Raw genomic sequence first — 27,589 nt, forward strand, 5'->3', positions numbered from 1 at the left:
GTGCTGTAGCTGCTAAAATATTAATGGCTCCTTTTGTGAAAAATAACACAGTAAGGCTTGCTGTAAATTAAAATTACCAAGGAAGAGGAAAACGATGAAATGGAGGAAGTAAAGCAAAGCCATAATGTGAAAAATGGCCTTGTAGGGCAAAAGAGGACACCTTAGCTCTGCCTTCTCCCTCACAGTACAAGGATGTCACTGTGGGAAATGCATCTGTACTGGCCTGGATTCACCCTCTTGGCTATGTGGATGGGGTTTATGACAAAGAAGATAGCCCCTGTGGTTTTGCCTGGCTACCTGCTGTCCTGGGTCCACTGGAGGAGAGGAGGTGGGAAGGGCAGCACAGATTTGGGAACAAAAGGTAAACTGTGTGGATAAAGAGAACTGGGGCTCCCAGTGTCAAAAATGCATGTGACATGTTGGTGGGAGGAGGGCCGAAGTATGCTGATGGCAAATTAGGTTACATCCAAAGCCAAAAAATGTGGTTCTACCCTTCGTTCAGTCTTTAGTGAAACCACTTAGCACTTTATGTTTTAATTATTAGATTCGCTAACTATACTCTTTTCTCTTCATCGTTGTTGTCCTGATGCCTTGCACCATGCTTGGCACAAGTCACAATGATAAGCTACATTTTCCTAATGGATAGGATGAATAATTGGAAAGGGGAGGGGTAGAGACCAAAAATTGACCCTTAACATTTGCAGCACAGTGAATATTACCATTTTTATTCCTTTTATGATGAAGAAAGTACAAAGGGCTGGGGACAGAGACATCACAGGTGGAGGAAAGATAGTGTCAACTCTGCAAAATATATCCCTAAATTATACATAGAAGGGAAATAGAGTCTCAGGGCAGCCTTTCCCAGCTAGAAAATTGGGACCTATCCTGGTGAGTTTGCTGATAACTTCTATGGCTACCAGGGCATATGCCAGTATTCCCAGGAGTCCTGAACACATCTCCTGGTGCCAGTAACTCAAACAACCTTTTCTATTCCCAAAGCAACCTGGCCATTCTTTCTTTCCCCTCAAGTTCCTAACTGGAGTCTCATTCTCTCTGTCTTCTTCCTTATTCTTGTCTGACTCGAGCCAGATTTGCATAGGTTTCTCTGGTTTCTGCATCACTGGCATAACTGGGTATGGCTACAGTCTTCCTTCAATTCAGGAAATTCTTCCAATGCTAAGGCTTTCAGCTCTGCCCAGACTCTTTCATCTTTCCATTTTACCTCCTGCCCCCTTCCTCCTGGAGCACAGAACTCTGCACTTTGGACTTCCAAGCAAGCATGGCTTATGTGGAGGGGAAGAGTAGAAGCATGTCCCATTAAGGCTTGATGAGGACCCTGGGTTTCATTCAAATAGACTGACCTGCAAAGAGCTTTCATTGCCACCTTCTTTAATTTCCGCCATTTACTCCACTCCACTGAACTTCGTCATAGATACTGTTCAGCCCCAGGCCTGCCTGCAGCTCATTTGGTAGTAAAAGCAGTAGTGAAGCTGTGAGAGGTGGCCCAGGAACCAGGCTTTTTTCTGGCTGTGAGCATGCACACTGTATATGCAGTGTGCAAGAAAGCCATTGTCAGTCATATAAAATGGTTGCTATGGAATATGTTGAAAGTGGGAACATGATTTAATTGTGGATTTAATTGTAAGTGTGATACTAGTCAGAAAGGCCCAGGAAGCTGGCACTGCAGCCACTAACCAACTCAGGGAGAAGAAAAGAGCAGCAGAAACCGCTTCGGAGCTCCAGCTGATGTTGATGTATGTGGACATCCTCAGGTCTCCTGGCCCCCTTCCCCTCACCCAGATTTGGTAAGTGGCAGAGCTAAACATTTGCAAATTCACAGTCATAGTCAGTCATCCGGCACATTATGAACTTCCACTGGCGATCCCTGTGGGGAGAGAGTCAGAAAACCAATGCCAGTGAGAAAAATCACTGCTGAGGGGAAAGCAGTGAACAACCTTTGGAGAATTTAGGAACTGAAGGGACACCTTATCTCACTTTGTACTGTAGGAAGTCTCTAGAAAACCATCAGGTAATCATCTGTGAGGTCTGGAGTCCTAGACACCTCCATCCTCTGTGCAGGTGGCACATTGTAGGTTACTGGCTATGTGGAGGTCCTATTTGTCATTCAGGGTCAGCTGGCACTGCTCTGTCCCACGGGTACCTCAAGGACAAATAGGTTAACAGCTTGAAACAAAAGCATTTATTTAACATTGTCTCCATTCCATTGTAAAGAATCTTCTCTTAAACAGGCCACCCATTTGCTCACTTATTTTTTTACTGAATACTTACTACATTCTAGGCCCCATATTATAACGCAATGTGTTTCCCTTCAGAAAACACTACTGTAGGGAAACTAAGTGAAGGGAAATAACTCTAAAGCCTCATAAAGTCAAAAAGAAAATGCCTGCCATTCATGCATAACAGAAATTGAATTGCGTACTAGTTCTAGAGGTCAGGCATGGGTATGAAAGTACATACAATTGTTCAGATTTGGAAAATGTGGTGTGGATACACTTCAATGAATGTTCTTTGCTAAGGGCAAGCCTATGTTCTTTGTTCACCTATTGAACAAAAATTTATTGAGTGCCTACTCTTCATGGCGCTATTCTGGTGTAATATCATATAACAGTGATATATCAATTGTAATCATTATTCTGTGAGTGCATTCAGTATATCAAAAACATTGCACTGGTGTCCAGGTTTGCTCATTTACTCTTCACCATGATTCATAATTTAGGTGGAGAAGTAGACTTAGAGCAACATGTGACATTCTTTAAGACAATGAAGTGACAATTTCAGATTCCAAGTGTCCACCTGAGATCTTATTCTTTCTCTTACACAACAATATCTCCATAATTACATGCCCATAACCCTATCAGAGGACATGGCTGTGAAATCCTCTGCAAAGTCCCAACAAAGGGCAAAAATCAAGAGTCATTCCAGATATGATCATGCAAATCCTTCCAAAGCACAGCTGGGTCATTTAATTTTCGAATTATCCTTCTCCCTTTCAACCTGGAGGCTTCTTCCCAGTTGAGTTTATCCTAACCAACAGGTAATACTGAGAAGGTCTCCATCCAGCCTTTGATCTGGAACATGAGATTGACCACATTTAGTTCTGGGAGATACCTCTTGCCAGCAGCTATGGGACATATTGGTCAGCCTAAATCAGGGTTTGTAGTTCTGAGTCTGCTGCTCCAAGTGATTTATTTAAAATGATTTGGAAGAGCTTCTCCTGGTACGAGTCCTGAGAGCCTTGGTGCCCAACTATTTATTAGTATTTATTCCTGCAGTTGTCAACAGAGGACATGGCTTCTTTTAGATGGAGATTAGCATATTGGTGGCATGCATGTTTATCAAATGAATTTCATTACTATAATGAGTCTTATTTATCTGTATACCAACAGACAGATAAATAGGCTCTTAAGCCAGGCATTCACACTACTCTTTTAAGAGGCTGTTAATTGATGCTGAGCCAATTTTAGACTTGGTCCTAAGAGAACCAAGGGACTCAATCAAGCTCAGTCTTTGATTTCTTTCCAGAACAGTGTCTTTCAAGCAGGGACACTTTTGCTCCCCCAGGGGGTTTTTAGTTGTCACAATTATGGGGGAGGGGAGATTCTACTGCCATCTAGTGATAGGGATCAGGGAAGCCACTAAACATCTGCAATGAAGGACAGGCTCCGGCAACAGAATTATCTGGCCTGAGATGTCAATAGTGCTCAGGCTGAGCAACTCCATTCCAGGAGGAACCCACTATGATTTGCATATGGAAGGAAGGTCCCTGACCAGTAGGTCCTGGACTGAGGATATTTCTCCAAGCTGATGGCCTTAGTATCTTTCAGCAGAGTTGAAGGAACACATGCTGTGGATCTTTAAGCCATTGATTGTTAGTGACAGCAACAAAAATCACATGGCTATGTTCATTTTTTTAAAAATGCATGGCATGATATCTGTTTTCCAAGATTTGGGGTTAATCCACATAACTGAAAAATTTCAAGCCAAAGGGAATTCAATATTTTAACTATATATATGTAGTAGTAATTTTGGATAGTAGGCTTTATTATATTATTTCCTGCCTTCTTTTTTTTTTCTAAAGATTTTATTTATTTATTCATGAGAGACAAGGAGAGAGACAGAGACACAGGCAGACTCTCTGGGCTGAAGGCAGGGCTAAACCACTGAGCCACCCGGGCTGCCCTATTTCCTGCCTTCTTAACCAGCCAATGCAGAACTTATTTTCTTATTGACTTGGAGACATTATTAAGAATACTGAGCACCCTGCTGCACTGTTATCCAGTCTGTCCTCAGGGGTGACACACCTGTTAATTGTCACCAGGCTCCCACGTGTTTTTTTTTAAAGATTTTTATTTATTTATTAATGAGACACACACACACACACACACACACACACACACACACACACAGGTAGAGACACAGGCAGAGGGAGAAGCAGGCTCCATGCAGGGAGCCCGATGTGGGACTCGAGCCCGGGTCCCCAGGATCATGTGCTGGGTGGAAGGCGGCGCTAAACCGCTGAGCCACCTGGGCTGCCCCCACGGTTTTGAGTTCTAAAGTCTTTCCTTTCCTTTCTTTTTTTTTCTTTTTAATCTTTACTTTTCTTAAATATATTTTCTTAAATATATTTTGCATGTGTGCCACATCATTTAACTATTCCTGCTGGTGAAGAAAGTTTCATTCCATGTACTATTTACCCTGTTTATTTTTAAATTTTCTGCTTCTAGAAAATAGGCAACTAAGCTGCTTAAAAATGGATCTAAAGTGAAAATGATTAACGTGTGAGAAATGAAGGGTTGTCTTAGGAATAAACATAAAGGAGTCTACACCATGCAATGTGTCTTTCAGAGCTGTTTAATGTTTGTTCTATTGTTTTGTTCTTGTTTTTTAAATTCTGGGCCATGTTAACTTCTGTTAGGGGAGACATCATTTCATTTAAAACATAAATATCCCTGAAAAATAAGTCACACTCACATTCATCATAGTCCATTATTTAATGAGTTAATGTAAGTTTTGTTCTGTTTGTAAAACATTTACTATGACTTTTCAGGATTTCATGCACTGTGTAAAAGTGATTATCACCTGACCAAAAGTACCTGAATTTATTGAGTAGGGAGGAAAGTTCTCATGTTCTTCCTATTGTTCTGAGCGTTTGGAATAGGATTGGGGAGCTGCTTAGGAAAGGAAGAATTTTGTTTTGCCTTCAGGTTATATAAATCCTCCCCTTTCCTTTCTAAGGAAGCGGAGTCCCTTCCCCTTCTCTTTTCTCCCTCCCTGCAACCCAAGGTAGGGGTTATCTAGAGACCAGCATGGGCACCTGGAGGTCCAATTTGACAGTGGGTACTCCTTTGACTATTTTTGCCCTCTCTTCCTGATACTGGATCAGAAAAAGTGCTCTTTGAAATCGAGTGAAGGGAGCAGAGCCTAGAACATCGTAGGAGACCAAGCTGAGGCTTTCGTGCTCTGAGTGGCCTGGAGCCCATCCTCCTCTCTAAAGGTGAGCTGCTCCATGAAATGGGTTTATGAAAATAGCTCCATTCCCATGGCCTTCCATCACCCAGGCAACTCTCAGTTAATTCTAAACCAAGTAGGAAATAAACTAGGGGAAAAAGTGGATGGAAATTCCTGCCAATGTGGTCCTTGCTGGGAGCTGGTCCCTGGCTCCTCCTTTAGCTCCTAGCCCCTAGGAAGGCTCACCTTTCTACTGCAGAGAAAGTGGTGGTTGCTCCTCGCATATAGTAGTCATAATTGTAGGAAATCATGTCCATTTCCTCCCCATAGTGGCCTGGATATTCTGTGGTCAGCCTATGCAAGAAGAATAAAAGTTTACAGGAAAAAGATAAAACACACTATTATTACAAAGAAGAGATGGCATTTGAATATGACAGGATACCCAAGCCAGAGTTAGATGGCCCCCACCAAACCATTCCAGGCTGTGAAAAGATGGGTGCTTTCCTTCTGCTTCTCATCTTTCTTATTCTTGTCGTTAAACTACACAAGATGTTGATAACTCCCCAGTCCTTGAGGAAATATTAATTACTATCAATAGTAGTCCATGCCATGTAAGCCTGCTGGAATCATGTTTCCAAACTGTGGATTATGATTATTAGTGGATCATGAAATCAATTTAATTGGTTATTACCAAATGAGCTTTAAAAAAGAAAAAGTAGAATAGAAAATATCAGGGCATATGCTAAAGATAAGTTCTTGTGTATCTGTGTAAAATTTTCATTTCAAATGTAGTATATACATGTATTTATGACGTATGTATGGTGTGATAGTTTAATATGTTTTTTTTTACTGTGAGTTATGATTAAAGTGTATGAAAAATGAAGTTGTATTTAATCCGCACAAAGGTAGTCTTTTCCTTGTCCACCATTGTTTCGTGGCACCTGAAACAGTTCCTACTACATAGTAAGTATTTGCTGAATAAATAATGGCCTTGGGAGAGTCACTTAATCTCAGTTTCCTGGTCTATAGAAGAATGAAAGCTACATTATAGGTTTGTCACTGGATCTAGAAAAGATATGTGTGGATCATAGGAGCAATTTTGTTTCTTCTTCCCCCTTCTCCTTTTCCTTCTTTCCCCCTCCAAGATTAAGTTAATCCAAGGCCTCTACATGAGTAAGTTTGCCATGGCTCACCTGCAATAAATCTAGAATCTCCTGATTTTCATTATGGGATCTTTGGGACCAAAATAGTCCTTTCATTGTGAAATGGATCTGCCAAAGTTGTCTGCTTCTCCAAGGCAGTTGTAAGTGGCAGTAATTTCATCTGATTTGGGTTCACTGTGTCATTGTATGTATGTTGTATATATGCTGATGGTAGATGTTCCACTGTGTAAACTTAATATTGCAAGGATTATCATGAAATCTTAAAAAGACTGATTTATAAACTGGAAGCTCTCCAAGGAGAATCTCAGTGTTTGGATGCAGCAAGATCAATGGTTAGCTCAAGATAATGTGGAGTTAGCTAGAGCCCTGAATGCCCATTCTCTATCCTTACAATTGTTCCTTCTTCACATGATGTAATTATCCTTGTTTTGGGACTTTTCTCAAGACATAATTGCTCTGGAGCACCTGGGTGGCTCAGTGGTTGAGCTTCTGCCTTTGGCTCAGGTTGTGATCCGGGGTCCTGGGATCAAGCCCTGCATTAGGATCTCTTCATAGAGCCTGCTTCTCCCTCTGTCTGTGTCTCTGCCTCTCTCTATGTCTCTCATGAATAAATAAAAATAAAAATCTAAAAAATAAAAGACATAATTATGCTTCATTAGGATGCCAAGCCCAACCCAGAATGCATTACATGTATTTTCACTTAATGTGCTCATGAAGAGAAATAAGGCTCTGCTAATTCAGAAATCTATTTTGTGCTTCTAAAGAGACCCAAACAAGGACTTCCTCTTTATAATGTAAGTGCTAAATGACTCATAAGTGGACTTAATAAGCCCTTACTTGGATCCCATAGATTTGTGATCCATGAGGATGCTGACAAGTGCTAAAGTTTATCCCAAAATGAGGCATTGGTTGAGACCGTACATAATACAAATTAGAATTTAAAAAAATGGGGTAAGAGGTGTTTTCCGTACTTCAGGGAACATAAAATATTTTCTAGAACTTTGAGGCACTCTTGAGATTCAATGTACAAAAACTAATTGCCAAACATTTTTATATGTTCAAAGGCAAAAATCTATATATGGCAATACTGCACTAAACTAAATCCAATGGCAAAATTATTTGGAAACAATCAGTCTAGATATTTATTTACTTATTTATTTTTAAAGATTTTATTTATTTATTTGAGAAACAGAGAGGCAGAGACACAGGCAGAACGAGAAGCAGGCTCCATGCAGGGAGCCCAATGCAGGACTCGATCCCAGGTCTCCAGGATCAGGCCCTGGGCTGAAGGGAGCGCTAAACCGTTGAGCCACCAGGGCTGCCCCTAGATATTTATTTTTTAAGTCTTTGCTGATTTGATGTCAGATTACTTGCTTAGTTAAACAAATTTGGAATAAAGTGGAAAAGAAAGGCTTGCATATAAAAAATAGTGAAGTTTTAAGCTTCAAAAGGGAAAAATTTATCCAGTATTTTAACTGGCACTCTCTATTGTTCATTTTTGATAGTGATCAGAGATAGGCCCCCAGATCAACTGGACAGTCTGTCTGGAAGCCTCTCTGTGGGAGACGGCTATCAGTACATTTCTAGATTGCCCTGGAGAAGGCATGGTGCATGTTCATTGGTAAATTTCCATCTTGGTCCCAGTTAGGGTTTTGTTTTACTTGATTTTTGGTGGTGGTTGTTGTTCTGTTACAAAACTGTGAGATAAGTTTAGACTATTTTACAGAACCCTGGATTAAGAGGGCCAGGGAAGGAATTTGGACATTGATGTAAATTATGCCTGCTTAATGCAACTAAAAATAGGGAGAAATGGCCCAAATCATTAGTAGAAAGTGAACCTCCCAAAAACCATCCATAGGAACTACTGTTTCAATATGAGTTTTAGAACCGGATTGGTGTGTCTCCATTTAGTTCCTGATGACATCATGCACACACAAAATGCCTTAATAAAAGAAAGCCCCAGTAATAGCTCCTCTGAGAAAACACAGAATTTAAACTTTTAAAGCTAGACACTGAAACAGAGGCATAGAGACTTGTCAGGAAATTAAAAGACGCTACAAGGAAGCAACAGATCAGGGTTTCATAAGCAGTGGCATTGAGCTTCCTGAGGGCGGGTGGGGAAGAGTTCTGTGTGGTTCCAGCTTCCTTGTGAATTACTAGGTCACTCCAGACAGCTGTTTGGCAAAGCATACTTCGTGCAGAGCATCGCCATATATTCCTAGACGAATTACAACAGTCAAGCAAGGGTCTAGCTTGGCAAGATGAAGGAAAGGGCCAATCAGTAAGATGCCTTTATTCAATGGACTGAGATGGGTATATAACTGAAGCTCTTCTATCAGGATCTGTATCTACCCCTTTACAAAGAACTGTGTGTGTGTGTGTGTGTGTGTGTGTGTTCCTTCTCTCACTTCTTTTTTTAAAAGATTTTATTTATTTATTTATTCATGGGAGACACAGACAGAGAGGCAGAGACGTAGGGAGAGGGAGAAGCAGGCTCCTTACAGGGAACCTGATGGGGAACTCAATCCCTGGTCCTGGGATCACTCCCTGAGCCAAAGGCAGATGCTTAACCACTGAGCCACCCAAGCATCCCACCTCCTCTCATTTCTCCATGAGTGGCTACTGGGGTACACTTCCTTACCCCATAATACATTTTCTGCCAACAAATGTTCAAACAACATTTGAGAGAAGCTTTTTCTGTTCAGTCCAACCTCTAATTCTGTTTTTGCCCATATTTTCTCCATTTCCCAATTAGCACCTTGTTTTAAATATCCTGTTTTAATATCCTGTTACTTCTCAGCACTACATATCTAGCATTTGGTTTAAAAAAAACAGGATCCTGGGCAGCCTGAGTGGCTCAGCGGTTTAGCGCTGCCTTCAGCCCAGGGTGTGATCCTGGAGACCCGAGATCAAGTCCCACATCAGCCTCCCTGCATGGAACCTGCTTCTCTTTCTGCCTTTGTCTCTACCTCTCTTTCTCTGTGTCTCTCATGAATAAATTTTAAAAAAATCTAAAAAAAATAAAAAAAAACCCAGGATCCCATAAAAGCATTTTTTTCATGATGATGACCAGTAAGGTGTGCTCCTTTAAAGGTCAGTGGTACTTGGCAGCATATAAGCCTTAATGAGCTAGTTCACAGTGGCATGGAGGAGAAATTCAGCATTTGTAGAATTGATATTTTGAGGTTGGCCTACACTCTACATCCAGCTACAAGGAATATGTCCTTCTCTGACAGGCAAATCAGTGAGGATTTTTTTTTTTTTTTTTTTTTTTTAATAAACAGAATCTGTTCATGAGCAATGCTCTTGCATACTGCTTTTCCAGGTAAACTAGCAGGAATGGGTATATTTTAGGTTAGACTAATTTGTTAATGGTATGGCATCCTGAATAGGAGCTACAACAGAACTTGTTTGAATTATTTTTACAAAGATGAAAAAAAAAATACGGCCCAAATGCAGTTATGTACAAAGGAAAGCATGTGCAAAGGAGCAGCCACTTGGCTTCTCCTCCAGAGAGCTGGGGAACTGGCCCTGTGGAATTGAATGACCAGGTCTCTGTAGCCACCAAAGTGCCCTCCTCTGTGGAAAGACCCTAGACCCCGGGAGGATGAGAAAGAACCTTGCATGTTCATGTCTGTCTTTTTTCAGCCTTTTGGAGATCTGTATTTCAAATGATTCAAATATGTATCACAACAGGGAAACCAGTTCCAGAGACATCTCTGACTTAAATTAGAAGGAGGAAAACCTCTGACAATTTTCCAAATTTCTCTCTTGGAACTGAATTTCTAGCTCACCGTCTATGCCTGGGGTTGCTCAGCAAACACATTTGTCTCCACTCCTGCTGGCTTTCATCAGCCACATTACATCATGGTCTTCTTGGTCCTAAACACTGATGGGGACAACTCCACCTCCAACATCTCTACTCCAGCTAAAATAACCCCCTCTTTCCTGTTTTCTTCCAGATATCAACTGTGTTGCTACCTGATACTTCACCCCTGTGGGTCTTACTTTCTCCCCTGGATTGAGAGAACCAGGATGGGGCAGAGGGCATGTGGTTGGGAGGCAGATAGGCTTGCTTGAACAGACTTTGGAAATGTGAAAGAGTTACAACTTCTGCACCTCGGTTTGCTCATCTGTGTGAAACTATCATATTTTCTGTGTGTGAGAAGGCAAAGAGCTAACACATGAGCACGGGCTAGGTGCTCAATAAATAAAAGTATCATCATCATTATCATAGGGAACAGAATCAAAGTGTATAAATTGTACTTATTTTATATCCATTCACATTGACTGGCCAATTAAATAAATTAATAAATGGAGGAATGAATGATTGTCTCTAGACTCCAGGAAAGGCAAGTAGACTAGCTAAAATGGAGTGTGAGTGTCTTCATCTCTGTCATAACAGCTTCTAACTTGCTTGAGGAACCAGCATAGAAGCTGCCCTTCTTACCAGCCTCTGGGCACAGTGCTGAGCAGGCACCTGAATGGGGGTGGGAGGTTACAGAAACAGCAATGGAGGTGCCTATGACATCATTCTCGTCCCTGCCATGATTTCATGGGGACTGGTCTTGTTGACCAGTCTTGTATTAAACAACATCCATCTTGTATTAAAATCTGAACCATGAGATGAGGAGTTAAAGATTAGCTTTGATTGAGGCTTTGGGGTGGGGACAGGGAAGGAGAATGTTCTAGTTGGCTGGTTTTGTTGTTGTTAACTAGAACTACTTAGGAATTAAGAAAAATATTCTCTGGTGTAGGACCTGAGCTTCAGGGGAGATAAGCAGCGGAGAAAGTGACATTTGAGAGTCACAGGAGCTCAAGGTTGGAGGAAAACTGAAATGTCATCTATGTTGATTCTGAGGAATGACATTATTTTTTTCCGTCAAAACATAATATGCAACGAATCTAGTGAAGGGCCACAGGTCTGGAGATGAACCGGAAATCGATGCTCAATTCAAAACCATCGGTTCCTGGAACCCTTAGCCTGTGCCTGGCCAGCCTCCCTTGCATGCTGATGGGGGACAGACTGGTGCGTGGCAGGCAGGGGCTGCAGCTGCTTGGAGACTGGGGAATTATTATAAACAGGCTCTCAAGGGTTGTGGCTTCTTCAGTGACATGTGTTTGTGGTTTGCAGAAGACTGGACTAAGAATTTGAATTCTCATATGTAAATAAATATGTGTAAAATTTATATACGTATCCAATCCTGTGGGGACTGTCTAATGACAGCATGTCTGAATCTATCCATAATTCACTCTTTTGCCAAAGTTCAATGAGGCCATACAATCCAATGAGAAACCTCACAGTCTGAAATGAGAGCGGCACCTTGGTCCCCAGTGAACAAATAAATCTTGCACTCATTTGGGGGTTGGTTGGATGATTTGTTTTCTTTTCTTTTCCTACAAGAGTGGTGCTATTTCTAAATCCTTAAATGTTTGCAAATGCAAAGATGATAGTTGCTCATTTAGCTAGTTCAAAACAGGGTCAGGCTCAGTGCTGCAAAATGGCTTTCAAAGTAGGAGAGAAAAATGTTCCCACCCACATGCGTCCAGTTCCTGGGAGGTAATTCTAGCCAGTTTAAGTGATGTGAGGGGAGGCTTCAAATAGGAAAGTTATCAGCAGTTTTCGCTGTGGGAAGGTGTGGGAAAACACTTCTCACTCTGACGGGCTGTTAGAAAGATCAAATAAAATAATGCTTGTGAGAGAATCCTTTCCAACTATAAAACATCATCGTACCAATGTCAGGTTTCACCACTGTTACTGTTCCTATGGGTCTGCAACATTCACTCAAGAAATTTATTAAGGGTCTATATTGTGCCAGGCAATATGCTGAGATGCTGAAGAAATAAGACCTAATTTCTGCTCTAGTCGCTTCATGTAGTTTAGAAGGACATATAACGTCATGACTCAGGCAATTTAAGGATGCCACTAAAATGTCTAGATACCCCAGTGGGATAGTGAGTCATGAACTGCATACCACGGTGCATACTGCAATCTCATTCTGCTGCTTCTCCAAGCTTCCCTTTGAAAAAGTACCATTTCCTTGGACAACCGCAGTGGCTCTCAGCTCTAACACCACGAAGTCAGAAATAGATGCAGATAAACAAAACCTTGCTCAGAGGGACATACTTCCAAGTTGACTTGCTGTAGCTTTCTGAGTAATTCTTTCCTCTTTTCCCCCATGGATTCTGCTGGCCATCAGTGACATGTCTGGGTGGTAGAGTCAGGTGAGGGAGGGGGCAGGCTATTGTAGACCAAGGCTAAGGGTCAGTTTTGCCATAGGGCCCTGAATGTCTTGGGCAACTGAAGACATGTTACTCATCTTCCTTCTTTTCATTTTTAACCTCAGGACTTTGTTCATACATGTGCATCTCCATGTTCATGAAATTCTTAACATCTTAGCAATTGGTGAGCTGCATCTAAGAGAACTTGAGAAGTCATTTCTAAAGTGTGTGAGAGGAAGGACATCCAATACTTGTGGGGAGCAGGAGGAGCCTGGAACCAGCTCCCAAATGACCAATGGAAATCTGGAGCATCATTAGAAAATTAGTGGAATTTTGAGACATAGAGACCTGGATGTCTTTGGGTCTCAGCATTCAAAGAAACAGGGTAAACTTCAAGCAACAATGCTCAGGATAGTGATGCAGATCACAGACTGCATAGAGTATGGGGACCCTGGGAAGATTAGATATTTCTCCTTTATCCCACCCTTACCTCCATTCACCCCCACCACTGCTGTTTGACAATTTTTCCAAAATGAGTGAGCCTCAGTTTCTTGCCTGCCTTATCATCAAAAGCCTTGGGTCCTACGTCCACTTCTTGTTGCTGCTCTGTTTGGCCAGAAGCTAGGTGGCCAGCCAGTGACTGTGTGACCTCTAAAGGGGCAGAATCTCCCACCTATTTTGGCAGAGAAGTCGGTCCTTACAGTGATGTGACCTGCAGGTGTTCCAGGTCCTTTCTCCCTTGCCTGGAGAGCAAAGAGCCCATCACCCCCAGTTACACTGTCTAAATGGACATCTCTTGTTTCTCTGCACAACCAGCTCCAGTCACTAGTTCTGCTTCCTGATGGGTGATCCCACCCCTGACTGTCATGACCTTGGGTAGAGTCAGCCTTTGAAAGACCCTTCAGTTAGTCAGGAGGCTGGGTCTACACTGCAGCTGAGAAGGTTGAAGGGCACAGGTCCATTCTGTGTGATCAAAGCCAGTGGCAATACCAGACATATATTATCTCATTTTATCTTCACAGAATTAGAAAGTAGGCCAAAGTTATTCATTCATTCATTCAACAAATGTTGAGTGCCTAATAAGTGCTTGGCATTAGTTAAGGGCTTGGAATATATTAATACAAAGATCTTTGCTTGTAAAGAGCTTACATTCTTAGGTAAGGATGGGAAAGTGGGATTTAAAACCAGATTTAAAAAAAAACAACACAAACTTTTAGAGTTAAGTAAGTAAATTATATTTTCTGGGCCTCTTCACCTTATTCTGCATGCCATTCGGAATCATTTATTCAAATATGCACTCAATAATTATCAAGCAGATACTATGTTCCAAGGATTACATTGGGCCCTGGGGACATATGTATCTTCCAGTTCAAATGTAATCCACTAAGTGCTATAGTGGGCATCCATGAGGGGCAGAAAACAGGACCCCCACACACACTTGGAATTCCCTACTGTCCTTAGGCTGTCCATCCTCCCTACCACAGTAGCTCGGGGCTGACTTCTCTTTATCCCTTCTCTCCTGAACATGCTCCTTTGGATCACACAGCGTACCACAACCCTGATGTATTCCTTTGGAGCCTGAGGGGAAGTCTTGCTAATGTAGTAATGGATTAACTGTTTACTCTTTCAAATAATTTATTTACATTTTAACTGGTTTTTAATGCCTTGCAACAAGGGAGGCAGATGGGGGGGGGGGGGCACTTTCTGTTAGCAGCCTGGGGATGGGAAGATTGGGGAAAGCCATGCCTCTCATGTCCCAGGGGGCAGGCTCCTACCTTCTCTTCCCACTCTGTGGGGCCCAGTCATCTTTAAGACCTTCATCTTCTCTTTGAAAACAGTTATGGGCATCTGTATTGCCTTTTGCAAAGGCACCTTTGGAGTCAAGGAATTTTTAGGGCTCAAAAGAACCTCAAAGATCTTTTGGTGGCCTTCAGGGAGTTTGAAGGCTCCTGGAAATGCTGTGTAAACTTTTGTTTGAATATGCTGAGGTGCATTTTATTTTTTCTGAAGACAAGATCTACAGCATTCATCAGATTTCTTAAAAATCTCAGAGACCCAAAAGAGGTTGGCCATCATTTTAAGTGGTGGACTTAAGGAGAGGGGCCCTGTCAATATAGAGGCAGGAGCTCAAGTTCATTGTTGCCCCATTGGTGCTTCTTCCACTCCACCCCACCACATGCAGGCTTTAGGTCTTTGCTTCAGTATCTATCATAGTTCTATCCTAATATCCTAGCCACCCCTGCTCACCTGCCATGGTAGGATGAGAACTGCTTTATGGGGGCATCTTTGGAGAGCTGGAGCAAGCCCCTGCTCCATCATACGGCTACTGATATTGACTGGCTTTGAGCTCTGAATTTATTATTCATCATTACTTTAGACAGAAAAATGTTAGCTTTTGGAGTTGCCTATGCCTAGAGCCATTGTGCCCTGTGTGGGCGTCTGTGGAGTAACACTGTCTGGTGGCAGAAGAAAACATAACCCGCAAAGCTCCCCTTTCAAGCATCACACTGCAGAGAGATAAATCACTTGAATGAGCCAAGCTTCAAATGTTGACACTTTTAGATCCCTTTGTCCAAGGCAGAAAGGCCTGGCTTGTTTTTAGACTGAAGAACTTTGGATAAGTTGTGTTGTCAGCACCCAGTGGAAGTTATCAGGGTAAACAAATATACACATATTCTCCTAGTCAGTTTGAAAGCTAGATCAGGGAATATTTGGCATCAGCCCAGGGAGCAGGAAAGGAACAAAATTATACCAACTGGAATTACCAATTGATCTAGAAAACACTAGCCTCTTTGGTGTATAATTATATACTACATTTGCCACTCTGACCTGTGACAAGAAAAAAATAGATTCCCAAACAGGTCCCCCGCAGCCTTGGATGTGATGAGAGAAAGAGCACTGTAATAGGAGTCCATAGATCTCAGCTCTAGAGGTGAAACCCCATAAAATAGCTGGGTATCTTTGGATAAGTGACTTCCTTGTTCTACTGTTCTGTTTGTTTCTTTCCTGCCAAAAGAGGGGTATAGATGTATTGGGTTGATGAGCTGTGAGGTCTATCCCAGTATGATTATTATTCTAGCCTTTTCATTAATTTTATACACTCATTTCCTTCTATCAGCTGCATGCTGCTTTCCAAGCTTGTTCATGACAACCCAGGCTTATCTGAAGTCAGAAACATGGACCAGAGAACCCCCCCAAACTCTCCCTCAGCCCCAGGAGTCTTTAGGAGTTGTATTTGGCTACCAGGCTCACCAGCAGGAATATGGACATCTCTTGCTGTAGCGACAGCAGTAAAACTGCCACTCCCGATCCAGCACAGATTCGAAGTAGCGGCTCTGGAACCCTGCCACCAGCCCGTTGTTGGAACATGTCTGGTACCTGAAGAGAAGAGAACCATTCCAAGTGAACTAACGACAAGGATGCCGAAAACTCCAGGTCCCACAGCTACTGAGCCAGGCCATGCTTCAACTGACCTAGATCCTTGACAATTTATTACTTTTTTTTTTTTTCAAGAGGAAGGGAGAGAGAGAGAGGTGGGAGGGAGCAGTAGAGGGAGAGAGAGAGAGAACTTAAGCAGGTTTCACTCCTAGTCATGACACAGGGCTCGATCTCAGGACCCTGGGATCATGACCTGTGCTGAAATCAAGAGTCGGACGCTTAACCGAATGGGCCAGGCAGGCACCCCAATTTATCCTATTTTAATGCAAATAATAAAGACTTCGTCATATTTGTAGAAATAATATATGCTGACCATTAAAATTCAAATGATTCAGAATATTTGAGCTGAAGGAAATTGGGGAGCACTGCTCCTGATAGACTTCTATGAATTGATAGAAGAAAGCATAAATGGATGGGTATAGAAGCATCTAGATTTTCACAAATGCAAGATTGTATTATTTATGGCACTTAAAAGAGAACACAATTTATTTTACTTGCATTTAAAATAAAAAGAAGACAAAGATACACACAATGAATGGATGAACTTCAAACAACATTTCTTTTGCTCAAGAGCAAATAGAGGGGGGATCCCTGGGTCGCTCTGGTTTAGCGCCTGCATTCGGCCCAGGGTGTGATCCTGGGGTCCTGGGATTGAGTCCCACATCGGGCTCCCTGCATGGAGTCTGCTTCTTCCTCTGCCTGTGTCTCTGCCTCTCTCTCTCTCTCTCTCTCTCTCTCTCATGAATAAATAAATAAAATCTTAAAAAAAAAAAAAGAGCAAATAGACCCTTGGGACTTAGCATAGGACACTTGTTCACTCTAGCCCCACATAGCTACAAAGCCCAGATGGGTGCAACACATTGTCCAGGGCCATGCAGAGGGACACTGGGACCACATCCTCAGGTTCTCATGACTGTAAGATCTCTGTGGTTAGGGCAGGTTTTGCTTGGATTTACCCCCGGTGCCCACAGTGGGTCCTGGCATATGGAGGCATTCCTTACAGGGTAGTGAGAGGCCAACTGACCTTATCAAACTCCCTCCGGGGGTCTTTCACCTTTCTTAGATGATCTTTCTAATTCTCCCAAGAAGGTAACTCTTCCTCTCTGGTCCACAGACCCTCCCTGAGGCCACATGCATTATCATTCTTTCTTTCTAGCTGGGCTGCAGCTGCCTTTTATCTTCACAGCACCTTCCTAACTAAGCATTGGCTTTCTCCCACCCGTACCCCATATCCCACTGGTGCCTGAAGGCTGCCACTTTCTGTTGGATGATGAGGATGCTGTTCTCCACTCTACCACAGTGGGCTCCTACATAAGGTGGGGTCTTTCACAAATCCTTCCAAAATAAGTCTTTAGTCCATCAGATTCTCTGCATTTCCTATCCACCCAGACACTGATCATTTTCCCTCTCATAAGTGAGCAGACCAGGAGATTGTCTATGTATAGCTTGATAGCTACTGGAACACAACCCCGTTTTCCAAGTACAGATAAGTTTCCAGAAAATATAACATATAAAGTAAGAAAAAGTACGCTGTGCTGATAGGTGAGAGGGACCTTGCTGACACACAAACTATAAAGCCATTGGTGGTGACTGGTTTTGTGTTTTTTCTATTCTATAGGTAGAAATAGGTAGAAATGATCTTGTGGATCTGATGAAACTAGATATTAAATACATTTCATGACTCTGATCAGAAAACATCTGTCCTTTTTGCTCATTTATTATTCGTTTATTCATTCATGCATACCTACATTCAAATATGCATGCATTTATTTGTTCATCCACTCAACAAACTTGTGCCTGGCTACTCTTCTCTATTAATCACAGTGCTTCTGTGTTGAAGGAACTGAGGGATGGGCTTGGTGCTTGGCCAGCCTTGCAGATTAGCCTGAGTTGCCTGTCCCTGGGACTTGGAAGAGGTTCTAATGGACCCTAGAGACCTCAGATATAGGAGATCAGGAATTCAGATTAAAATTAAGATTAAAGTGTGCATTGAGACCTATGGCCCTGACGTGCTAGCTTTCCTTCTCTACCATTACTCACATCTCATCTGGAGAAGTGCCACTTTGGAAAACATTTGGCATATTTTGGAAGCCACATGATTGGAATGGAATGCTTGGGTCTGGGATAGTGGATAGTCCAAGATAGTCTATTATATCCTAATTCTAGCAGTGTGAGAGCTTTTCAATAGAAAGCACTCAAAGTTGTAAATGATGCTTCTGTGATCTTCCTTCTCACCATCACTACAATTCTGGCTTCCTCTAAAATAGACCTTTCAGAAACTCAGTAAGCCTGTGGTTTCCTGGTGGCTGTTGTTTCATTGTTTTGGTCTGTCCTGTGCACTCTCATCACCACAGGGGACAGTGTTCCCAGGGTGGTAAGTTCTCTTAAGTAAAAATAAGTGTAGCAAGATAAGCTGACCTGTTTCATGGTGTACCAGTTTGAAGGCAATCCAAGTTCCGTGAATTCTCCGCCAGCTGTCAGCCAGGCAGCTGGCCCCACAATCCTATACGGGTAGTGTGTGTCACTCCCTCACACACCACCTCAGATAATGCTGCCCTGTGAAGATTATTTGGATACTAGAGGCCCAGGGCCTGAGAACATCTGGTGAAAGTTAGAAAACCAAGCAGAGCTCTCTTCACCTAGCTCCTGTCCCACAGTCTTCACGTTTTGGTAAAACAAGCATGCATTGGAGTTTCATAGTGCATGAGGCCAACACAATGAAATTAATTCTTCCAGAATTAGATTTTTTTTGAGGGTACACTCATGTGGGGATTAGTAAAGCAGAAGGGCTAAGAGTATGGGCTATGCTGTAGAACTGGTGCTCTAGTCACTTCTGGCTGTGTCACCTTGGGCAGGCTTCATACCCTCTGTTAGCCTCAGTTTTCTCACTTGTAAAATGGGCACATACTTTTAAACGGTTTTATGAAGACCAAATAAGACAATGCATATACATTCTGGTGCTTAATAAATTATTTATTATTGATGTTTTTGATGATTAATAAGCTATTTATTATTGTCATTGTATTTCATTGCATCCACTCTACAATTTTGTGCATACTTGGCCAAAGCTACCTTGGCTCCCCAGTCCTTCAGTCAGAAGAAATCTAGTGGACTCCAATGCAGTCCCTGAGCTACTGTTTCCCTAAAACAAAGCTCAGGGAGGTTGGCTGTCTTTGTTGCTGATGCACACCCACTTTGTAGTATAGATACTTTAGTGGATGGTAAATTCCTTAAGGGGAAAGATCATTCAATCTTCAGTTTGAATTCTACACAGTGCCTGACAGTGTCTAGCAGATGTTTAACAGAAGAAAGAATGAATGGATAACTGGTCAGAAGTCTTTTATCACCAGAGGCAAGGTTGACATTGAAAAGCCTATAACTCAGATCCAGAAAGGGCCCTGAGACTTCCCCAAGAGTGAGTGATGATCTCCCCACATCCACCTTCTCCCTTAGGAGCAAAGCCTGCTTAGGCTAAGGGTGAGACATGAATAGAGCTATGGGCTTTCCTCCTCTCACTTCCTGTCCTTTTCCATCACCTTTTTGTAAAAGCACCTTATTTGACAAGACTCACTTAGACATTTGGCCACAAGCTGCAGCTTTGGGATAACAAACATGGGAACAGGGGTGAGGACTGCTGTGAACATGAGGGGGATGGGGGAAAAGGAGAGGGCTGGAATTGCTGAAGTGGTTCAAACTCAATTTTTAAAAAGTGACTAGTGGTGAAGACACACCAAAGGCTCTGCTTCACTTCTCAGTGCCTGCTCTATGCTCCTGAACCACCCCACAAGAGTATGGACCCAAGACTGCAGGCTTCTGGGTGGATTGTGACAAACCCTAGTGGAGCCGTGGGTGTGGACTCCCTAAGAACATCCCCTTGGAGTCTGAGTTTTTGGGGGCCCTGCTTCAGAGGCTGTCTATTCCTCAATTCAGAAGGCATATTTTCTCTCTCACCATCCATCTCTTTGAAAGCTGAAGGCTAAATTTTGTTTTATAAACTGGATCATTGTTGGCCCTGCTCCACCTGCCAGAAGAAACTTTCTAGAGGGCAAATTAGAAAGCAGTTAGTTATCTTTTCCTGACAATATTCAAGGACCTTCTTTGAGAGGGTAGTCTTCTGAAAGTGGCTTATCTCGAGGCTGTCACCTGGAAAGCAAAGACAGAAACCCTTTCCTGTGTCTGCAGCAACAAAACGAGGAAACAACAGGGAATAGGGGAAGAGCTATTGTTGAGAAAGCAGCAGACCCAAGTTCTGTCCCCACCCTATCCTTACCACACTGTGTGGAACCTCATCTAAGTCACTGCGAGGAATGAATGAAAAAGGACACCCGCCAAACTCTTGGCCGACATGGAAACTGGAAGAGCAGGATCCAAACGCATTTTTCTGAGGCCAAAGCTTTGTACATGAGCAATCAGGGAGTTGCTCCAAGAATGTCCTTTGCTTCTGGCCCATCCTCTAGCCAGGCTTTTTTCCCGTCTCCTACATCCTTCATTGGGTCAAGAGTCATTGGTCAGGCCAAATGATGGAGGCTGTGACTGGAAAGTTTGCACATGTATGGTTTTGTTGGTGAACTCTTATGGAGTTTTCATCTTTCCCTCCAATCTCTACTGGTTTGGGTCCAAATTTATAAAAAGTTCAAACTCTTACAGTGATGAGTCTGGTGTAGAATGGTGTAAAGCAGTGTAATCTTGGTTAAGCTTTCATAGTCACATCAAATGGGTGGGTGAGTTGTGCTGGTTTCTTTCCTCCCAGTTCCACAAACATGCAATGTGCTCCAGTCCTGTTAGCCAGTTTCCAACCAAACGCAGAGATAGGAAAAGAGCTCTCTGTGCTGGGGAGACTGTATGGCACAGCCTTCTTTACTCCCCCAAATATCTCCCACAATCCAGCTTGATGAGGGCTTAAATTCCACCAAGAGAGATTCATTATTTTAGAGTAAAGCTTGATTCCTATTAATTCTATTTTCCCCAGAATAATCCTTTGAGTTGCTCTAAGGCATTTATGACATAGTCACAGGGTTTTAGAATGTTCATCAAATCTCCCAACAAATACTCATTGGAACCTACTCTATACTTGGTACTATACTTGGTCTGGAATCCTTTCTAGAGGACTGTCCCAGTAAGCACAGGCTAAGATTAGACTAGGAATAACTCAAGGGCATTGACTGTATGTCATTCATCTTCATGTTCCTGGAGTCTGGCAAAATTGTGATAATAAGCATTTGGTAGTGAATGAGTGAGCAAAAGAACTCACCAAAGACAAGCCACATGACGGAGAAGAGAAGAAAGGAAAACTGTCCAACAGAGCTGTGTTAGCATCAAGGTCAATCTGAGACTGAGAATAGAGGGCAGGAGCTCAGTTTTCCATAATCTGACTCTACTGGGGACGAGGGCTCTGTATAATACAGAGCAATCCTCCTCGCCCCGATTTGTGGTTCTGAGCACTCAGAACATACAGCATCCTCCTCCTCAGAGAGTCTTTCTCAGTTTACCATGTCTAAACCCACATTTCCCACCCTCTACTCCCAACCAGATATATATTTGCTGTAGCGCACTTGTCATTAGCTGATTTGTATTTGTATATTATTTGTCTTCTTCAAAACAGGCTTCACAAATGGGACTTTGTCTTATTTGATGCTGCATAGAGTATTTCCCAGGGTTCGTCAGCTCTAATAGAAGCTACCATTTAAAAATACCTTCCTGAGATCTTTTGAAGCCCAGGGCCAGGGTAGAAGGGAGGCAGAAGAAAGCAAGTACCAATACACAGAATGTTGTTACTTTGAATTCAGGCTCCATGTAAATCTGCCTTGCTCAAAACCAGCCTCATCAAATTCCAGATTCACTAAACTTGTATTGACTGCCTGTGACGTGCATTTGTTTACATTGAGATTTAGAGTTCCTTTATACATTTTTTCCCATAAGCACACAGTGATATCCCCTATTGTGAGGTGGGTGCCACACCTTCCTTTCTCCAGAATGACAAATCAAATCCTCAGGACCACAGGGCTAAGAGATGATAGAAACAGGAGCTATGAATCAAGATTTCCTGATTCTAAGACCAGAGTTCCTTCTACCACATGACAGCTCATCCTCACTAAAAAATTCCAGCTTCATTTTGTTCCACATAGTATCTACATGTCCTATAGCCTGTGCCATGCCAAGTTAGAGAAGATTCCCTGAGAACAGCCTAGGCATGCTCTGAAATGGCAAAGTGCCACTCTTAGGACTCAGTTAAAGCCTCTTGGTGGTCATTAGTAGGGGAGCCAGCATGCACACTCAAATCTGGCACCTGAAGAGGTACTTTTCTACAGAGAAATTATAGCAAACAATAGTGTTATGAGCCACTCAGCTATGCTTGGAGCACCACCTTTCATTTCTTTATTTTCAAAGATATTATTTATTTGTTTGAGAGAGGGGGAGACTGAATGGGAGGGAGAGTGGAGTATCTGAAGCAGACGCCATGCTGAACACAGAGCCTGAGGCGGGGCTCAATCCGAGGACCCTGAGATCATGTCCTGAGTTGCAGCCAAGAGTCTGAGTTTCACCCAGGTGCCCTGTGGAGCACTTTTAAATCTGTGCTTCAGTTAGCAAATGTCTTTAGTAGATCCTATGTATTGTTGTCAAATCTGTGTTGAGACTCCTCCTCCCTCTTAAAATAAACCTGCAAGCTGATTCATTTATATGAAGCAGCCAAATTCACAAAACTATCAACAACTCTTCTCTCAGGGCAGATTGAAAACTTGCAGCCCATGGGAAGTGTAACTACCCCTCAGCCTATGAGCAAATTCTTTCCTTCCAGATTTTTCACTGAGACTGAAGTCTAAACTCAAAGCAATAATCATCGAAATAAATGCTTCTGGGGTAATTGGTATCAGACCTGGGGCAGTTGAGTTTTACTGTAAAGGAGCTGTTTTTCATGTTTGTACAGTTTTTTACTCTGTGATTAGCAGAGTAGGAGGCAACAGAGGGTGGAAAGGGGGAAAGAAAATTGTTTGAGTCAGCATAGCCCAAAATGTGGAGGCAGAGGTAGAAGAGTGATCTTACTTGTCAGCCTCTCACTAGACTCTCATTGGCCAAACAAAATCATGTTATGTCCACTCCCTTCCTTTTTTGCTTTTCTTCAAATAGTCTGGGAGTTAATGACAAACCAGATGCAAGTTGGCAAGTTTAAAACTAAACATCATTTGCCTTCTCTCCCTAGCAGGGATAAACACAAAGATCAACAGAATGCAAGAAAAATCCAAGTGCATTTTCAGGGCCAAACAGAGCATGGGGTATTGGAGTTGTGGATTCTTCTGAGATCATGTAGTATGATCACTCATTTTCCAGATGAGATGGGAGCCTAGAGAGTTGAATCCCTGGTGCAAGATCACATAGTCTTGGAAACTGGATCTGAATCCAGTCCTTCTGACTCAGAGCCCAGGGCTCTTCCTTTGGGGTTAAGAAATCAACTCTGAGTGCTGCTTTACTATATGGCTCTAAAAAGGGACATTAGAAAGGGACCCCACCCATATAGTGACCCATAGATGAGAGGACAGGGCAGACAGTATACCTAGGTTGGTCCTGTGCTCCATGCCAGGCAATGGGTCTGGCAGTGGGAATCTTTGAGACAAGGCTGGACTCTGAGCTGGCCACCTATCAGAAGGAGTTTTGGATAATTAAATCTGCTCACCAGAGGCCTAGTCCTCCAGGGCTGGGCTTCCACTGTGACCTTGCAGATCCCATCCTCCCAGGATGAAGAACTTCCCTGGGTCCAGTCCTGGCCCCTGGATGGGCTGATAGCCCGCATTAGGTGGGAGCAGCAGGCTCTCAAGTAGCTCATCACTGTGGCCAAGAGCACACACTTTGGAGTAAATTCACTAGATCCAAATCCTGGCTTTATCACTTTCTAGCTGTGGAAACACTTGGGTCTCTAGAGCATAGTTTGTCTACCAATAAAATGACTTAGATTTGTTTTGAGCATTAATGAGGTAATCCATATAAAGCATCAGCATAGTGCTAGCTCAGGGTAAGCACTCAATAAATGGCAGCTGTTTTGACTACTCTGAAGTCCCCTCTTTTGCCTGGCTCCTCCACACACGTGTCAGTGTCTTTTCCTCTCAGTGTCTCATCATGGTTCTGTCTGCTGATCGTGTGATCCCCCAGAGTTTGACCACCCCAAAGCTCTTTCTACCACATGCCTGCAGGAATCCTCATAGAGTCCTGCTCTACAGATAGCACCTTGCTAGCTGGGCTTCTTCCTCCCTGGACCTGGCTCCCCCAGAGCCTGTCACCCCCAGGATCCACCTTCCCCCCCCCAGGGGTCCTGCTCCCCATCCAGGCTGCATGAATAGCCAACCTAGCAGTCAGTAGTACTGGGATGGGCTCCTGACCAACTACTGGGGCTGAGACTGTCACACCCCACAGCAAAGCACAGGCTTGGATCATTTCCATGCCATTGACTGCGGCAGAGCCCAGTCGAGCGAGAACAGCGCTTCTCCCTAAAAGTCTTTAGTAAACTATTTTCTGGCAGTGAAACCCACTTTAAATTCAGACAGAGAGAAGGACTTTGGTGCTTATGACTGAGAGAGCACATTTTACCAGCGCAGCAGAGAGGTATTTAATTTCACTTCTCTTTGCCTGAATTTCTTTGCCCGCTCTCCTCCATTCACTTGTTTTCAAAAACCACACTTCTCAAACTGTCTGTAGTGAGGTAGGTCTAGTCATTTATTGTCCCCAAACTATTGTGGACCAATACTTTTGTAAAACAGTAAAAGTAAATTACTACAAAACGAGAATGCCTTCTGGACATTACAACAATGTTAAAATTGCTATAAAGTGTCTTAAAAACTTTCCATTTCTGTACCTATCATTTTGCAGCCTAGAAAACATTTCACAGACCCATGGTAGTCCCTGGACCAAATTGAGAGGAGGGCCGCTTCTGGAAGGAGCAGAGCCACAGAGGAGCCCATCTGCCATGGGCACTGCAGATCCTGGATTTCTGTCCTGTAATGTGGGCTACTGGGCAGCAGCCCTGCCCTCGAGAGAATGAGTTCCTGGTCTAGTCTTTAGAGGCTGGGGTCAAGCAGACCCCCCCCCCAGGGTGAGGGATATGCTGGGATGCCCCCTCCCCCCTCCCCCCCCCCCCCCAGAGTGCAGGCTGCCCTTACCACTCCATCCCAGCTCTGTTGATTTCTTCCCACCAGCACTCCGTGGGCTCCCCGAGGTTCTGCGGCGTGGGCATGCAGGCATAGTTCCACTGTCTGTCCGAGCCTTCTTTCTTGTTGAAGATGCTCCTCACGGCCACCACCACCTGCCCGTGGGGACACTGGTAGCTGAAGCCCTGCCGGTTCAGATTCACCCACCCGTCGTCGCTATAGTCATGGTACTGCTGGTATGGGTACCCATAGTCTCCGTACTGGCCCCAGGCCACGGTGACCAGTGGCAGAAGCACCCATAGCGGAGTGAGGTCCATGCTGCCTGGGCTTCTGGCAAAAAGTGTCACCCTAGGTTTGCTGGGCTGACCGTTTTATACAGCTGCCGCTGACATGTGGCTTCCAGATGTGGGTGAGCAGGCTCCAACTGCAGTGTGTCATCGTTTAAGCAAAACTTTTCGGCGTGGAGATCCTGGCCATAAGTCCATCCAGTTTGTTTTAAGGTGGAATTCTAGGAAAATGTAAGGAACATACAAATGAAAGAAACTCTCTGGAGAAAGACCAACCCTGTGAATAGATTATTAAAGCAAATGGCTTCACACCCCTTAGAAGCCTTCACCTGAGAGGACAGTGTGTTTGCCCCCTCATCACTCAGGACCTTCCCTCCCTCTGCTCCCTTCCCCCAGTAAACCCCTGCATTTGTTCTCCAAACTAGACTTGCAGGACCCCACAGATGCCCAGAGTGATTTCAAAACACCAAAATAATAGGGTGAAGGGACAGAGTCATTAAGCTTTCTGCAAGTTTAGATGCCTGGTTTCTTTTAAGTTCTCAGCCTCATGTCTTTTGACTCTGAGTGTACACGTGGCATGCCAGTTTGCAAGGCTACTCTGTGAATTATTGCCACACATGGAAGTGCTGTTGGCCCATAGGGAGAGAAGTTAGGCACTATCTCTGCACTTGAGCATCCTCCTAGGCTGCTGAAATTGGACCTAGCTACGTCTACAAACTGTGCTCTGCTCTCACGTATATAATGAGTTTAATCTGAATAAGTTGAATTTATCCTTTGTGGTTTTTCCCCTCCATGTTGGGGTTTTCTTTTTATTTAACTATAATGTACAGATAACACAATTCATCTTTTAAAATATTTAGCATATAGTCATTTAACCAGTGCCATAATTGAGATGTAGAACAGGTCCATTAACCCCTCAAATCCCCTTTATGCCCCTTAGTAGTCGAATCTTCCCCAACCCTTGTTCCTGCTAATCCCTGTTCTATTTTCTATCACTATAGTTTTGCTATTTCCAGAATGTTCGAGTAAATGGAATCATACGTAAGTAGTCTATTGAGCCTGACTCCTTTCCCTTAGAATAATGCTTTCAAGACTAGCCCACATTGCTGTGTGTGTCAGTAGTTGGTTTCCTCATACTATTGAGTGGTATTTATGGTATGACTATATACTACAGGCTCTTTATACATTTACCAGTTGAAAGACATTTTTCCCCCCAGTTTTTGGTAATTGTGAAAAAAGCTGACATGAACACCCAAGTGTTCACACAGGTTTTTTGTGTGTGAATATATTTTTATTTCACTTGGGCAAATACCCAAATGGGATTGCTGGATCGTAAGGTTAAGTATACACTTAAATTTATAAGAAACTACCTGATTTCTAACATGGTTGAACCACTGTGCATCCCTACCAGAAAATTGCCATTTCTTTCTTTCTTTTTTTTAATTTTAACGATTTTAATAGGGTATTAGGTTTCTATAGGTAAATCAGTGAGGTTTTGATTTGCAGTTCCCAAATGACTAATGATTTTGAGCATTTTTCCATGTGTTTATTGGCCATCATATGTCTTCTTTGGTGATTTAGCTGTTCATATTTTTTGAGCCCCTTGAGTGTCTCCTAAGTGCATAGTATTTCTCATTTTTCATCAGGGTTGTCCTTAAGTTTCTTTAAATTGTGGTTATAGACCAATTATCTCCTAGGCCCCTGCAAAGCTTATTAAAATGCAGATTCTTGGAGTTTACTCCAGAACCTATTAAATCATAACTTCACAGCAGGTGCCCATGTACCTACAGTTAGAAAAATTTTTTTTCTAGATGATTCTTATTCAAATCAAGTTTAAGAACCACTTTCCGAAAGGAACGTGAAGCTAGAGAAAAAG

At 42.9% G+C, this 27,589-nt stretch overlaps 1 protein-coding gene across 1 annotated transcript; it reads right to left on the reverse strand.

The window, feature by feature from the left end:
* Positions 1-697: 697 nt before the first annotated feature.
* On the reverse strand, positions 698-25,837 carry DPT (dermatopontin). Its single transcript, XM_077901571.1, has 4 exons — positions 25,439-25,837; positions 16,107-16,232; positions 5,716-5,823; positions 698-1,885 (listed from the first exon to the last, which is right to left on the reverse strand). Exons 1-4 carry the CDS (start codon positions 25,741-25,743, stop codon positions 1,819-1,821), a joined length of 606 nt encoding a protein of 201 aa, XP_077757697.1. The 5' UTR covers positions 25,744-25,837; the 3' UTR covers positions 698-1,818.
* Positions 25,838-27,589: the final 1,752 nt, after the last annotated feature.

The sequence above is a fragment of the Canis aureus genome, chromosome 6 (assembly GCF_053574225.1).
Source record: "Canis aureus isolate CA01 chromosome 6, VMU_Caureus_v.1.0, whole genome shotgun sequence".
Lineage (NCBI taxonomy): Eukaryota > Metazoa > Chordata > Mammalia > Carnivora > Canidae > Canis > Canis aureus.